The sequence below is a fragment of the Lathamus discolor genome, chromosome 4 (genome assembly GCF_037157495.1).
Source record: "Lathamus discolor isolate bLatDis1 chromosome 4, bLatDis1.hap1, whole genome shotgun sequence".
Lineage (NCBI taxonomy): Eukaryota > Metazoa > Chordata > Aves > Psittaciformes > Psittacidae > Lathamus > Lathamus discolor.
Window position 1 is genome coordinate 125098744 of NC_088887.1, and position 16574 is coordinate 125115317.

The window sequence follows — 16574 nt, forward strand, 5'->3', positions numbered from 1 at the left end:
CAGAAAATATTTTATGAAGTGCTGCTTTGTGGAAGAGCAACAACAGGGCCAAGAAATCCAGGCTTCAGTGCCAAAGTTTTGTCTGAGTGGTGTTTTCAAGCAATAAAAAGTGTTGAAGGTTTTGGCAATGGTGAGAAGATGTTTTATGTTGAAGTTCAGGGCTGGTGTTATAGGATATAAGTCGTTGTATATCAATAAATTTCTAGAACACAGAGTGAAATTTGGAAAATCCAAACGTTTTGTCAGGATGGAAGTTTAGTATTTCTAAGACCTCACAAGAAATAGAGGACTTGATCCAGTAAATAACGAAGTACGTTCCAGCCTTTCCTTGTATGAATGAGATGAAGTGTTCATTTAAGTACCTAATTTGCCATAGTCTGAGCTCGCATGTAAGAAACCTGATGCTCCTGCATCTTTTAGAGTTGCTCTGGACAGCTCCGGAGTTGCTGAGGGACCCGGACATGCGCAGAAAAGGCACGTTCAAAGGGGACATTTACAGCTTTGCCATCATCCTACAAGAAGTGGTTGTTCGGGGTCCACCATACTGCATGTCAGAGCTCTCAGCTGAAGGTAGGCCACCATTTCAGTACATTTGTAAGGCTTTACACAGAGCACTCATAAAAGTTCTGGCCAAGCCCCTTGGGTAAAGCCTTCGAATGGAAATAATGTCCCAATCTCACAACCTTTCTCAGTGACAAAAGGTTGTTTTTGACAAAATATCCATAATAAACATCAAAATGTGTAGCTCTAGTACACTGACTCATCAGTGTTGTCAATGGGGTTCAGGCTCTGGGTACCCCTAAGATGCTTCAGAATTGGCCAGCAGTGAGGCTAGTGCAGCAGCATCAGTTCCCTGTCCATACTTTGACTTTTCATCACAGTGTGGCATGGAATCTGATGGCAGAATTTCCTATAGCTTGGAAAATCCTTGGCTTCCCACAGCTTGGAAACTCCTTGACTTCCCATTCTTCAGCCCTTTTCTGTATGTCATAGAGGTTGAGAGTTTTGAGCTGGACCCCTCATTAGCATCCTATTTTATCCATCTGTCCATCTATTTTTCTTTCATTACTTCCCCATTTAAAGAGGTTCTTGATGTATCTTGCTGTATCCAAAGTGATACATCACTGACTTCTATATAAGGTGGCTTGCATCAAAAACAGCAAATAGGTGAACTCCTTCGGAACTGCTCATGGTGCAATCTCTTTACTTCAAACCATGTTGTGCATACATAGGAAGGGCAAACACACTGTGGTCAGGGTCAGGTCACAAGCAGTTGAACAGGGAGGGAGTGAGAACAATCAAAACTGGGCTGATTTTGGTGAAAGCCTATTCTCAATATGTTTTAAACTGGACAGCCAGTAAGTGAGGGATGGCTATCCAGTATCTGCCTGAAAAACTGCGGCCAAGCAGCTGCAGCAATGCGATGACAATGATGATTATGATTGATGATGATGATTATTAACCCACTCCTCTGTAATTCAGAGCTGGACCTTTAATGGAGCCTATGATGTAATTAGCAGGTGTCCCCCCACCTATTCTCCCCGAGGAACCCCCAGCCCATGTTGAGCATCATGTTGACCTGATAAAATGATGAATTCCTACTCACAGCACCCTAATCCTCAAGGAGCTTTCACTCATAGCATAAACTTGGACTAGGGAAGGCATTTCCTTTTGGCTGCCCCTTGGAAATATCTGGGCCAGGTGCTTTGTTTAGTTCGTCTGGTGGAGATTGGTGGGATGAGCCAAAGAGCTTTAAAGTAAACTGTCAATGCTGAAAAGCTTTGGGTGCTCACAGTAACAGCTGTGGAAATGCAGGGTTCTTGCCAGAAAGAGGGTGGTTTTCACTCCGTTTGAATGCTCTGCACTGTGCAAAATGAAACCTTCAAATACAATCACTTTGAGTTTTTATTTTAAGCAGGAAGGTGTAGTTCTACCATACAAAAACCACTTTTCCTCCAGGATATTCTTACTAAGAAATACCTAAATTGAAGTCAGGGTTGGGTTCAGACATCACAATCCTCCAGCCTTCAGCTGTCAATGAAACCTGCAGCTTTACTCCTTCTCTGTAATGATGTTTTATCTAAAAGCTGCAGATTCAAGGACTGACTTCTCAGGGTCTAAATGCCCAAGCCCAGTTCCTTATCAGTCTTTATTTTACCTCTGGATAGGGAGTCACTTCCCAGACATTGTTATGAACACAAACTTTCCCCCTTAAAACACTTTCCACTGTCTCCATTCCCATCAACCTATTGCACACTGGTTCCCAGTTAACAATGGAACATCACAGGCTGGTATCCTTCCTGTCTGGGTTCAGCCGTATTCCTCTGCACTCTTGGAGAACTGCAGATCCTAATAGAGAGAGTCAGAGGCAATTTCATTAAACACAACCCTGCAATGTTGTCTGTCACACATCCGTCTGTCACACATCCATCTGTCACACATCCGTCTGTCACACATCCTTTCCCCATCCAGCCACTTTATTGCTCATAACCTGGTGCTCAGTGGACAAGGTTGCAGATGAATCTCTTGTCTTTTAAATCCTCCAGGAGACTCCTGGAAGTGGAAAGCAGAACCAGCCATTGGATGGTGAGGAATAACGGTGATGGGTGACGGGGAGAGCACGGGATAGGTGCAAAGATCCATGTCCTTTGCTCCCACCAAGACCTTGCATTTCACAATGTGCTTCCCATTCTCTTTGTCACAGAAATCATCAAGAAAGTGAAGAAACCCCCTCCCTTGTGCCGCCCAAACGTAGCCCCTGAGTTGGCCCCCTTGAGGTGCATCCAGGTAATGAAGGAATGCTGGGGTGAAGCCCCCGAGCGACGTCCATCCTTTGAGGAGGTATTTCTTAAGGTCAGTGAACAGAGCAGCAGGTTAAATCCGTTGTTTGTACTTGGCAGGGAATTGTGTTTTATTCCTTTAAGTGAGCCCTTAAGTAATGACTGAAGAAGTCCCAGAGCTCTCGTTTTGCCTTTGCTATTGGATTATTTTATGCTTCATGATGTCTGGTTCACACCTTGTCCCGAGCATGGGCTGCCATGGCACCACCATGCGTGGTGTTAAGTAGGCTGACCAGGGGATGGTGTCTTCATAATCGCAGTGTACCTTGTACAGATGATCTGATCGTATCCTGGGCTGCATCAAAAGGAACGTGACCAGCAGGGCGAAGGAGGTGATCCTGTCCCTCTGCTCTGCTCTTGTGAGACCTTACCTGGAGCATTGTGTGCAGTTCTGGTGTCCTCAACATAAAAAGGACATGGAGCTCTTGGAACAAGTCCAGAGGAGGCCACGAGGATGATCAGGGACTGGAACACCTCCTGTATGGAGCCAGGCTGAGGAAGTTGGGGCAGTTCAGCCTGGAGAAGAGAAGCTGCATGGAGACCTCATAGCAGCCTTCCAGTACCTGAAGGGGGCCTATAAGGATGCTGGGGAAGGACTCTACGTCAGGGACTGCAGTGACAGGACAAGGGGTAATGGGTTCAAACTTAAACAGGGGAAGTTTGGATTGGATATAAGGAGGAAATTCTTTCCTGTTAGGGTGGTGAGGCACTGGAATGGGTTACCCAGGGAGGCTGTGAGTGCTCCATCCCTGGCAGTGTTCAAGGCCAGGTTGGATGAAACCTTGGGTGGGTTGATTTAGTGTGAGGTGTCTGTGCCCATGACAGGGGGGTTGGAACTGGATGATCTTGAGGTCCTTTCCAACCCTAACTATTCTATGATTCTATGATGGAGATCCAAGATCTGTAAATTATGATAGCACCTTCAGATCAATACGGTTTTTGATCTTCTAAATATTTAAAAGGTGATTAATTTAAAAGGAAAATTCACCAAAGGCTTTTAAACCCAAAGATATAACCATTTGGCAGATGAAGTTTCTGAACTGTGGATTGGTGAAGACTGGAAGCATATCCCAGAGAAATATGACTGTATCTGAGCCCTGTTTCAACAGCTTTCCCAGACATATGTTACCGGCCAATCTCATGAACTGACAAAATAAAGCCCTTGTCTGATCCAGCAGTATTGTTCCTATGTTTTTATAAGGCCAAAGTAGGTAAACCAATATTAATGATTTTTACCCTTTTGTTCTAAGAAATTGTGAATAATTTTACACCCATATGACCCCACTGTTGAGTCTATGGCAGCTTCTAAAGCCACAGATTATCCAAATGGTCCAGAGGCTCATCTTCAGGTCAAGAGGAGAGAGCAAAACTCAATGAAGAACTGGGGATGGGAGGTGGCAGTACACATACATGCCGCTGTGCAAAGATGGATTTAAGACCAGTAACACATAAACGGGTTGTAAGTATTGTTACTGCCCTGCACTTTGCACCTCTGAACGCAAATGGCTGCAAGTTACCCTGAAGGTTGGACATCGGATAAATCAGGATGCAAATCTGCAGCATGGTAGGACTCCATAACAACTATAGTGTTTCACTTCACTCTCACTGGAAGTTCATATATGAGCAACATGCTCCTGGGCAGCTTCCATAGTCATTAATGCAAATTCACCCTCTATCCAACCTTTCAACCTTTATTGTTGAACTCTTGCCACTGACAAAGCCAGTCTTTAGCATTGTCTCTTTAAAATAAGTGTTGGCTTTTTGCTCCTTTCCAAACTTACCGTGCTACAATGGTGTCATGAGATGGAGAAATAACTCTCCAGTTTGATTTTCCAGTTCAAAACCATCAACAAAGGGAAGAAGACCAATATCATCGACTCCATGCTCAGGATGCTTGAGCAGTATTCGAGCAACCTGGAAGATTTAATCAGGGAGCGGACTGAAGAGCTAGAGATTGAAAAACAGAAGACAGAGAAACTGTTGTCACAAATGCTCCCCCCGTAAGTACTGCTACTTTAGATGGGAAAAATAAACCAAACCCAGAGCTAAACTGGACAAAACTGCCCCGCAGAAGTGAGCAGGACTGCAAAGTTAACCTCCAGTTTTGGCAAGCACCTTCCAATCACAGTAAGAAACTTCAATCAATGCTTCTTACAGCCACATAAAACCTTCTATTTAGTGGCAAATCTTTTAAGCACTGTGGGGCAAGAGTGTCTGAGCTCTTGAGCAAAGATGGCAGAGCACAAACCCCTTTGCTTGTGTTATTACAGATCAGTGGCAGAAGCCCTCAAGACTGGTGGCACTGTGGAGCCAGAGTATTTTGACCAGGTGACCATCTACTTCAGTGACATCGTGGGCTTCACAACCATTTCAGCCCTCAGTGAACCCATCGAAGTGGTTGACCTCCTGAATGATCTTTACACGCTGTTTGACGCAGTTCTGGGAAACCATGATGTTTACAAGGTGAGAATCAAACTGTCTATGGGTCAAATACTCTTGTAGCTTTATTCTGTCTCTTTTCCATCTTTCACCCCCTACTTATTTATTAATCTAATGGCATTTGCTAGGTGGAGACGATTGGTGATGCCTACATGGTTGCCTCAGGGCTCCCAAAACGGAATGGAAACAAGCACGCGGCTGAGATAGCCAACATGTCCTTGGACATCCTCAGCTCGGTGGGGTCATTCAAAATGAGACACATGCCAGACATTCCCCTCAGGATACGAATTGGGCTGCACACAGGTAAGCGCCTGAACATCAAAGAACTCTGCAACTGCATTTCCAGCTGTGAATGTTTTCTCCTTGCCTGCCCCAAAGCAAGCACCCTTGGAAGATGCTTTAAAACCTTCTGTAGCAACAAGGGCATTAAAATGGAAACACAAACCCCGAGGAGGAAAATGGCTTAGTGTCACCTGGGGGAGAAATTGTGCATTCTGTCCCAGTCAGGAACTACACCAGACACATTAGCCACAAGGGTTTTGTTGAAAGGGTGGCTCTTTGATGTGCCACAGGATCTTCACTGGTGTGATATGGGGACATCCAGTGATGCCTTTGTAACTCTGCTAGGAAATAAAAAAGCACAGAAAAGCAGGCACACAGAGTGAAAAAATGAAAGTTTGTGGAGATTTATTACAGACACGACATAACTTGAAGGGTATGTGATACAGCTATTAAGAAGAAGATATGTTGTAAAGAAAGTAAATTATCTCTAATGTAGAAGTCATCCTCTATTCAATTAACAGAAGAGTGGCTTGCTTACAAAGAAAAGAGGAAGTTCTTTTCTTTATACAAAGTGTAATTAAATTCCAAACCAAAACAAAGCCAGGAGGACTGCATCATGTAAGTGAAAGCACGACTGGGATTTTAATATGAAAGGCATCTGCTGTTATGATAGAAACATTATTTTTAGACAAGATATGAACCTTCATATTTTCATACCATAGTCATTCATTAATACATTTTCCCCAGCTGTACATCACCAGAGTTCTTCTGTCTTCCCCTAAAGCACCAGGTACTTGCCTGTAGTGGGGAGCCAAACATTGAGTAAGGTTGTCCAGGAGTCTGACTTAGTGTTACAGAGGGGTTTTATCCTTCTGCCTATCCGTTAATGCCCACATTTTTGCAGCTTTGGAATGCAAGCATTTTACAGAAGTTAATATCCCAGTTCCTGTTATACACATGGGGAAACAAGAGCAGAGTAAAGGAGGTATCTCACCCAGAGCAGAGATAAAATCAGTATTTCATAGAATAACAGGTTGGAAAGGACCTTGAGGATCATCTGGTGCAACCTCTGATATTTCATACCTCATATCAAAGGTTGATGTTTCATATCCCATATTAAAGGTTGATATTTCATATCTCCTAGACCATATAAGTTCTTCTTTTGGGGTTACCTCTGAAAACTAATCTCCCTACTGTTTTCTTTGCAGTTTAGGGGTCTTAGCTGGCCATTCACAGAAGCCTAAAGTGCCAAGGAATGATTGCAGGAGCACTGTGGGTTTTATACTCTGGCAGAAATTAGATGAGGCTATGGCCCCAGCTTGTCCTGCCCAGAGCAGGAGCACAAGCAGCACATTTTCAGCATGGAAAGAGAGGAATTCGGTGCACAACCTCTGCTGCTGCCTGTTGACAGCGGTTCTGCAACGTGTCTTCCATGCACCCAGCCAAAAATCTATCCCTAGGTGATGCGTATGGGGGCTAGTTACATTCTTTCTTGGTTTTATGAACTCTGGATATCTGGAAAGCAGTGTTGCAATGAGCTGTTGTGTGGTGTGTAAGAGGAAGAGGGGAAGGAATTGGGGTTTTCTTTCTAAAGAAGCAGAAGCCAGATCATGTTTTGCACAGATCTGGCAACTTCATGCTCTCCTGGGAGCAGTGAGAAATGTATGCTCCAAAACAAACCAGATCTCCAAGCCACCGAGCTGACAGCAGAGTTTGATTAACCCTGGACCCTGTTTCTCCTGAGGAAAGAAGTATGAAGAGGGAATCACCATCATCATGAAAGCATTGCGGGTGCGCTTGGAGAGAGGAGGGTTTTGCCAACACTTTCACTGCCCTGGAAAGGATGGAGAATGGATGTGAACACCAGTTTTGTTGGCCAGCTGCTCTCTGGAAACTGGTGTCAAGAACAGCTTGTGATCCCCTCTCTGATAAAGCAATAAAAGCCATTTGAACATAGGCTGCACATGTCCCTCCAACTCCAATGGAAAGCTGCACCGCTGGGAACTTCTGCTGGTCCATGCCCATAGCCCACTTGTGGTAATACATCGGTAAGGCGAAGAGGACAAAAAGAACAGTGTTTGCTCTGCTGTTTCTGCCCTGCTTTAAACTGACCCTGGAGTCTTGGCTCTCCTTTCTTGACTTGACTCCATGTCCAGCAAAACTTGGCTGACTCAGCTGTTTCCACACCATCCATGTGTGGGATGGAGAATAACAGGAAGAGCAGTGGTGAGAAAACAAGCTTTTCCAGAGGCTGAAAGGATCTGTTCATCAGTCAGGCTCTGTGGCAGGCAGCCCCACACTCCTATAGAGTGTATGAACCTCCATGGCACCACTGATGGTTGTTGCAGAGTCTTAGCCCAGCACCACTCATTAACTGACCCTGCAAGAGCTGGCAAAGGGCCATTCCAAAACAAACCAGCTAACCTGTATAATTAAACAACGAGGCCATAACGTTCCCTCCACAGGGTATCTGGTTTCCTCTGTAACTTGCTGCTGTGAGAGATTTATGGCTGGAAGCTTTTGATAGCTATTTGCTGGAGCTGTCTAGACAAGGGGGAACACACACAGGCAGTGAAGGCAGCAAGCAAATTAACTCCTGGATGCTTTCACCATGGAGAAGTCCTTTGGGAATGCTTACGCTGTAAGGCTGCTTTTGAACTGATAACTTTGTGCAGCAGAAGGACAGGCTTAAAAGCTGTACTCTAGAATGTATCTCACTCAAAAAATCTTGCCATCTTAACCATCAGCTTTGCAGATATAATTTCTGCCTATGGCAGAGCGGTTGGAACTGCACGATCTTAAGGTCCTTTTCAACCCAAACCATTCTGTGATTCTATGATTGGATGATTGCATTGGCTAAATAGGAAACCTAAATTCAGGCACCCCAGCAGAGGTGTTTCCAGGAGTGTTAGGGAGCATGCACTCATTTTGTGGCTGGTGGAGGTGTGGTGGACATTGAAGCGGACCCTGGAGAGCTCTTCAGATGCAGGAGTGGAAAGGGTCTCATGGCTCAGTTGACTGCATTGACTTGGCCTCCACCAGCTGTTGGCTGGGGCTCCCAAAATGAAAACACAGCTGACTCAGCTGTTTCCACACCATCCACAACCTGCTTGAGCAAGTCCAGAGGAGGCCACGGAGATGCTGTGAGGGCTGGAGCAAGCTGCTCTAGTGGAAGGTATCCCTGCCCATGGCAGGGGCTGGAACTGGATGAGCTGTAATGTCCCTTTCAATACAAACCATTCCGTAACTCTATGACTATGCAGAAGCTCAGATGCCTGTGTTGGTGCTTCTTAACTGAAATTGAATTCTCCTCAGTGAGGGCTGTTTCTTGACAAGAACCACTTTTTTGTGTCTTTGCAACCCCTATTACAGAAGGAGCTTTGATCATTACTGAGATACCTGAGTGCCGCTGTCATGTCACCACCACAAGATGAAGAGAGATGATGTTGTGTGAGTCAGTGTTTACTCAGGGAAAGCTTTTATTGAAGCACGGATTAAACAATCTCCAAGAAGACTCTTTTTTAGTCAGTGTGCACACATTAAGGACCAGTTAGGTCAGCATTAGGCCCTTGACCCACTAGTATCAACAGTTGCGCTACGGAAATGCCTATAGACTAGACCCTGAAAAGACTTTCTCTAGTGGATATAACACCTCTCTTGGAGAATTTAAACCAAATTAGGAATTACTGATAATAATGGGAATTAAACTAGAAGAGATTCTGAGGAGCAGTGTCTTATCCAAGGTTGCATGGCACATTGGCAGTATAAAACGTTAAATCAGGTTCTCCTGACCTCCAGAAGTCCCTGCATGATGTGCTTGATCCAGACAAGTCCTTGTAATGTTTTTGGTATGAAGCATTCTTCTTCTCTCTTTTTTATTCTTTAATCAAGTTTTGCTTCACCAGGAGGAGGTAAAATCTGCCTCACTTCTGTTTGCATCCTCTGTAAATTACATTACAATCCTGTTACTTTGATTCTGCAACAACAACTTTTCAGAGGTCACGGTAAGAGGGGTTCTTGCAAAGCTCCCCATAGCTTTCAGCCATGGAGATTCATTCCCCTTAAGATTTGTTGGAAAACTATATGAAGAATCAGTTTTTGTAACTAAGAAGGCTAAAATCACTGTAAAATTGCTTTGTCTTAAAACAAGTAACTGATCATCAGGACTCTTCATCAGCGACAGTAGTGACAGGACAAGGGGTGATGGGTTCAAATTGAAACAGGGGAAGTTCAGATTGGAGATAAGGAAGAAGTTCTTTACTGTGAGGGTGCTGAGGCACTGGAATGGGTTGCCCAGGGAAGCTGTGAATGCTCCATCCCTGGCAGTGTTCAAGGCCAGGTTGGACAGAGCCTTGGGTGACATGGCCTAGAGTGAGGCTTCCCTGCCCATGGCAGGGGGTCGGAACAGGATGATCTGAAGGGCCTTTCCAACCTTAACCATTCTATAATTCCATGATCACTTCTAAATTAGTTTATTGTTAGTATTATTGTTATCAACAATATTATTATTATTACTATTTTAAAACTAACATTTCAACCTACAACTTTTTTATTTAAAAACCCTATCTATACCATCATTTCAGATACTGTTGATGTTGTACTATGTTCACATCTCTTGTAAGCGTGCATGGGAAAAGTTTTCCTTGTTGTCAGTTTTGCCAGATCTTAATCCAGAAGGATTATGACATTGAAAAAGCACCCAGAGCCTGAAAAGACATATGGCATCAACACATCCAGTGGAAGACAGTCTTTTCTCTTCAGGCAGCCCCACACTGCCTTTGTATTGCTGAGAGCACTCGCTTTTTTTCTTTATCTTTTTCTCTCTTGCATTCCTTTTGCAATCCTGATATCTCTAATTGTGGGTGATGAAATTTGGCATCTCATCCTCATCTCATCCACAGTCCAAACATCAGCTAAGACCAGTGCCCCAGATGACAATTCTCTGTGCTGTCACATATTATCTCACATATTATCTCCACGTATGTTCATGTTCATGTAAATCCTGCACACATACCTCTCCCCAAGAATTTGGCACCGGTTCTTTGGGAGCTGCTTTGAGAGGGAGTGGATCTTGTCTATGGAATGAGAAACAGGGAAAATCAACAGTTTTTGGCTAGACAGACAAGCTAATATGTCTTCTTTCCAAGGAGGGGTCACAGGGTGGTCCAGCATGCTGCCAGCATCTCTGGACTTCCAAGGCTGATTGTCAATCCTGTTTCACTGGGATACAGGGCACGTCACAAGATCTGAACTTTAGTTTTCCTGGATGGAAAATGAGGTCTTTTTTAAAATGAGATTGTGAGAGTTCTTGGGCTTCTATGAATTCTCAACAAATTTATCCTAGATGACTGTGAACTGAGGTCCTACCACACAAGACCTTTCTCAAGCATGAAACACCACTGTGCTATACATAGAAATGCTTAGTTTTTGTTCACCTCTAGCAAGCACCAAGGCCAATGGGATCTTTAAAAATCGTTCTCCTATATTCCTAAGTGGGTTTTGAATACCACAGGGGAGGATGAGATTTGTTTGTTTGTTCATCCCTCGATTCATGCAGTACCATCTGGGTTATACAGACAATACATGTCTTTCAGGGCCTTGTGTGGCAGGCGTGGTGGGGCTCACTATGCCGCGGTACTGCCTCTTTGGAGACACAGTGAACACGGCATCACGAATGGAGTCCACGGGCCTACGTGAGTATTTGGGACAGCCCCTGGGGTGGGTGGTTGAAGGAATGTCTCAAGAGGGATGAAGAGATGTTATATGGAGCATTATTTAGTTATAAGCATTGCAACTGAATCAGCTGTTGAGGAAGCGGTAAGTCAAAGAACAAAATTCAAAGCAGCCTGAAAAGAAGGCATCATCATCTTTGACATTGTGGGTCTGCATTTAAGACCCTGCCTTCCAGCTACAGTCCTCTGATTTGGATCCCATCAACCAAAATCAACATGAGTATTGCCCTAGATTTCTGCTACATGGGTTGGATCTTGCTTTCAGTGCTGAGAACCCTTAATTCAGAGCTGTTCTTGCACAGTGAAATAAGGCACTTGCCTGTCATGGTTAGGACAAGGCAAGGGTTGAAGCACATGTGGGCACTGCTTCCACTGTGCTGGTGGGAGAGAAAAGCAGACCACCTGGGATCAAGTTCTGCAACATGAAAGGCATCCTTTGTGATGGCTTTCACAATCAATGACAACAATTCCATGAACAAGTGTCTGAAGATCCTAACAAAATCCTTAAGCTTTCCTTCCTCTTTGTTTTTTCTTGATGTCTTTCTTGATGGGTTGATGTTCAGACTATTTTCACTTAAGGTCTTACCTTTGTTTTTCTGAAGCTTCCAGTTGTAAAAACAACAGCCTACATGCACAGAGCCAACAGTTGCAGCAGATAAGACACTACCATCTCTCAGCCAGTTCTTATTGCCCCATGGCTGGAGACTTCTAGATATATAAAAAGAGCTGGTGGGGAAGAAACATTAACCTGCTTTTCAGTCATATGTGTACACGAAACTGCTGCTTGTTGCTTTGCTGTCCTTGGCTAATGGATATGCAAACCACAGTGGTTGTACTGCACAGCGGGCAGCTAGTGACAGCAATGACAGAGCCCTGGATGTGTTCTGAATTTCCCTTTGATGTTCAAGCTGTTGGTACGAGTTGGCTTCCAAAGGCAATGTCTCATACATTTTCATCCTTGATCTCTGGTCTCCCTTCTGGTATTTTCAATAGCTCTAAGAAATTACCCATTGTGTCTGGTTTTCAAGCTACTCAAAGTCTGGGATACTCAGTATTAATATCTTGAGGTCTTGCCAAGTTAGAAACACGTTGCAGTATATGTGCCACGTTGGAGCTTTTCCCTCTTCCATACAATCCCCACATTTCTGGCTTCAGTGATTTTGATTAGACTAATAAAGACTAACAATCAGGCTAATCATTAATTAAGGAAAATTGCCTTTCTTTGTGATTGTGGCTGGCTCATTTTAAGAAGCATGCACTGCATTTGGAAGGCAATGGAAAAGAGGAAATACTTTGATAGCAGATTTCTAATGGCAAGACACATACTTGAAGAATCCTGAGGTTTAAACCCTTGAAGTCCCACTGAGACTGGAGACAGCAAGAGCACTGCGGATAGAAAAGCACCTTTATACATTAATAGAAGTGCATCTAGATAAACATGTATATAGATACACAGTAATAGGAAAACTGGTGTCCCAGAAATGTAACTCAGAGCTGTCTAGTCTTCCTCTGCATAAATTGGTTCACCCCCCATCCTTCAAAGGGGAAGGGAATGTGATTGATGCATTTGAAATAGAAGTTCAAGAAAAACAACCATAAAGAAAACTATTTTGTGGCAAAACATTCAGAAACATTCCTTGGCTTGTCCACATCTGCAGAAAACCAACAAATTCCAGTGAGTTCCAGCAATGGCTGCGAAACAAACTGGGGGAGATGGGAATTTTACTCTTTTTGTTCATAGACTGTTAATGGCAGTTTATGGGTGGAATCAATTACTGAAAAACCAAGATGGTTTTAGATGAACAGCCACTTTTTTGTTATGTGCACTTGCAAACTTCATCTCTTCAAATCACTTTCAAATGATGTTGGGTGTCTGGAGCAAGACAGCTGGTTATCCTCCGTTTCTTTCTTGCTCCCAAGTTACCTTATGGCAATAGATAAAACCAGCATTCTTGATTCCAGCTGATAATGTTGCTGAAAAACTGCTTGCCATCTTTATTAAGAACTGGACTACTACTTTTAGCATGTTTAGTATCCCTCTCCAGGAAGTCCCCAGTGCAGATCTCCTCTCCTCCTGTTATAGCCCTACCTGGAAAGATCCATCCATCAGCATCAAACTCTACATAGAGGAGCACCACACAGCTCCAATAGCTTCACACCTGCGTGCTTTGGAGTGTTTTTCCTTGCCAGTATGAAGCAGGGGGTAATTTGCAGCATGTGTGCAGTATAGTGATCCAGCTGTTTTGCTTTCCATTCCCAGCTTACAGGATTCATGTCAGCCAAAGTACAGTGGATACGCTTTGGAGTCTAAATGAAGGCTATGAAATCGTACCTAGGGGAAAAACAGAGCTCAAGGTAAGGCGGCCAGGGCTGTGTGAAATACTTGACATGGGAATCTTCTTGCTTGAGGAATTTGCCTATTGAGCTCTCTTTTGGCCTTCAACCACCAATCCACCTTTGGATCCTTCCCAAGTTGTCCCCATCCGTTGTTTTAATATATGAGGTAATTATTGAAAGACTGTGGGATCGAGGAATCAGCTGCATATGCTGGATCTATTTATTTAGGACTCTATTTAACCCACCTTTGATAGAAGCTGCTACTTTTCAGTGTCCAAACAAGACAAATAATTCAAGATATCACTTCCCCCCTTACATAGCAAATAGACAGCAGTAGGATCTTTGTTTGCTTTAAACACCTACAGTAAGAGGTCTGAATACGATCCCAGGTTCTACAACAACCTTTTATGATGAGTGGAATCATCTCAACTGATTCCATGTCTGCAAGTGGAGATAAAATGTAATTATTCCAGGTTCAGTCAATGGAAAGAAACCTTTACATAGTGGAGATGAATTGGCACTTTAGGGAATTATTAACCTTATTTTCAGGGTCCAGTTTATGTGAATCATAGAATCGTAGAACCATAGAATAGTTAGGGTTGGAAAGGACCTTAAGCTCATCCAGTTCCAACCCCCTGCCATGGGCAGGGACACCTCACACTAAACCATCCCACACAAGGCTCTGTCCAACCTGGCCTTTAACACTGCCAGGGATGGAGCATTCACAGCTTCCCTGGGCAACCCATTCCAGTGCCTCACCACCCAATCTAAATCCATTTTCCCCTTCTTGAAAATGGGGGTTATATTTCCCTTTTTCCAGTCGTGAAGATGAATGTTACTCAAGAAGTGTCTGTTTTCCTCCACTTCTCCCTTCCAGGGTCATTGATATCAGATGCAGTTCATCAGATGCCTTTCACCCATAACCATCTTATTTGGTAGAACAAGCATCATTAATTGAGAGATTTTATGATAGTTTGAGCCTCCTCTTTTAGAACAGTGAAATTCAAATCATCTCAGCCATTATGAGGGAGAGCCCAAGATTTCCAGACATGCTCTGTCTCTGGATGTATATGAAGCCCAATGAGGTGGTTATTTATTGAGCAGAGGGTGGTCAGAAAGCTGCTCTTTATCTGGATTTTTGTTTTCATTTTAGGGCAAAGGAGTAGAAGACACATATTGGCTAGTTGGGAAAAAAGGCTTTCTGAAGCCCCTACCTAAACCTCCTGAAATGAAGCCAGGGTAAGCGTGACTTCCTCACTGCTCAATACATTCATTAAAAGGTCCTTGTTGGAGTTCACAGGCTGAATATCTGTCTTTCAAAGTTATCTGTTTGCAAAGTCTACATCATTTTCCTTAGATGACTTACATTTCCAGGCTTAGTACTGGGACTCAGAAGTGTGTTTTCTTCAGTTCCTCTCCTTAATCGCCGTTCCCAAGAAGTAGCAAGGAAACTTGCTGCTTCCCCCCTATATTGTTCTGAATCCCCTTCCTGCTCTGCGTGAGTGTGAGAGATGTACAAGCAGGGACACTTTCAGGTCTCTGGTGTCATCTGTATGTAGGTGACACTCAGATTTTTCTGTCTTTCCATTTAAAGGTGTTTTCTCCTGCAGAAAACACCAGCCTCATTCACTATATAAACACGTTTGTTCCCTGTAGCACTGTTCATTTGAACAGAACAATAAGGACACTTTGTGTTGTAAAAATATGTCACCATTAGGCAACTAAAGACTTAATGATGTTGCTTCCATACAAGTGGTGGTAAGCAAAGATTGAGCACTTGAAATTCATTAAGCCATTCGGTAGCTTTGCAATGCTTGGCTTTGCAAACGGAATACTCCCTGTTCAGCTGTCACATTCTGTATGCCTGGAAAGGATGTTGTGGTCAGGCCATAAAAACCAAGAGTGAGATTTGTTTGACAAGAACAGTGTGGTCACCCATATTAAAGCTACTCAACCTTGACTCCCTTTGTAGTCAACAAAGAGAATACATGCACAGGGGTCTGATTTGACTTGCCTACTTAGACATCTGTATCCTAAGATGAATTGCCCTCACATGATGCTGGTTTTGTTGACTATAAAGACTAGCTCAGAGACAGATGTCTGACAGCAAACAGGGCCTGTTTTCACTTTGTCTTTCCCTGAACAATCTTGCTCTAAGTTTTGCCTCGTTTCGTCTTAATAAAATGAAAATGGTTTTAATCTTTCTTTGCAGATAATGGTTAACTACTTGGGCACTTGAATACAGGGCAGTCCATGTGCTCAGAACCCTCCCATAGCTTTCCTGGAGTAGAATGGAATTAACAGTATTTGGGGCCATAACTCTGAAGTTATTTGGGTGTCAATCAGAGTGGAAGATAGACGCTTACTGCAAGACAATTTTGAGACACAGTATTTCTTAGGCTTGGAGGCCTTGATGGAAATGAGCTATTGGGTAATGTGTGTTGATACCAAAGATGCTTTATTCATGGTAAATATGAAACTGGGAGGAGTTTTGCCAGATTAGCAAGGTGGGTTGCCTTACCATGCAACCAAGGAAGCACCCAGACTTCTACCCTGAGAGTAGGTTCTTCTCATGCTGGTTTCACCATCTAAAAGTCATGCATTAGGCCTCTGTTGACTGCTGAGGTTCTTTCAATAACCCTCAAAGATCCTGTCCTCTGGTCATTTGTACCAAAATCAGACCTACGCAGGCCTGAGCTGTTTCTAAGCATGGATTGTAAGTGACAGAAAATACATCAGGTCCACAGGGACAATAAGAGGAGGCAAAGAATTTTCCTGTGTACCCAGGATCAGGGAATCTTAAGCATCCTTGTGTAACCTCAAAAGAACCCACCAGTAGCACTGCAGAGAGGGAGGTGTCTGCTCGTATCCCAGGGCCCTGGTCTTCACTGTTCTTTTGCAGTATTTCTGTCCCCATAGCTCATCATACAGCAGTTGAACGAAT

The 16574-nt window shown here is 43.6% G+C and overlaps 1 protein-coding gene across 1 annotated transcript in view; it reads left to right on the plus strand.

The window, feature by feature from the left end:
- Positions 1-16574, plus strand: part of GUCY2F (guanylate cyclase 2F, retinal) — a 44882-nt gene that overhangs the window by 19368 nt on the left and 8940 nt on the right. Inside the window, exons 10-17 of the mRNA XM_065675896.1 lie at positions 421-570; positions 2705-2853; positions 4677-4840; positions 5111-5303; positions 5408-5582; positions 11156-11254; positions 13554-13648; positions 14784-14869. Coding sequence (XP_065531968.1) covers positions 421-570; positions 2705-2853; positions 4677-4840; positions 5111-5303; positions 5408-5582; positions 11156-11254; positions 13554-13648; positions 14784-14869 — 1111 coding nt within the window. The remainder of the gene's footprint in view (positions 1-420; positions 571-2704; positions 2854-4676; positions 4841-5110; positions 5304-5407; positions 5583-11155; positions 11255-13553; positions 13649-14783; positions 14870-16574) is intronic.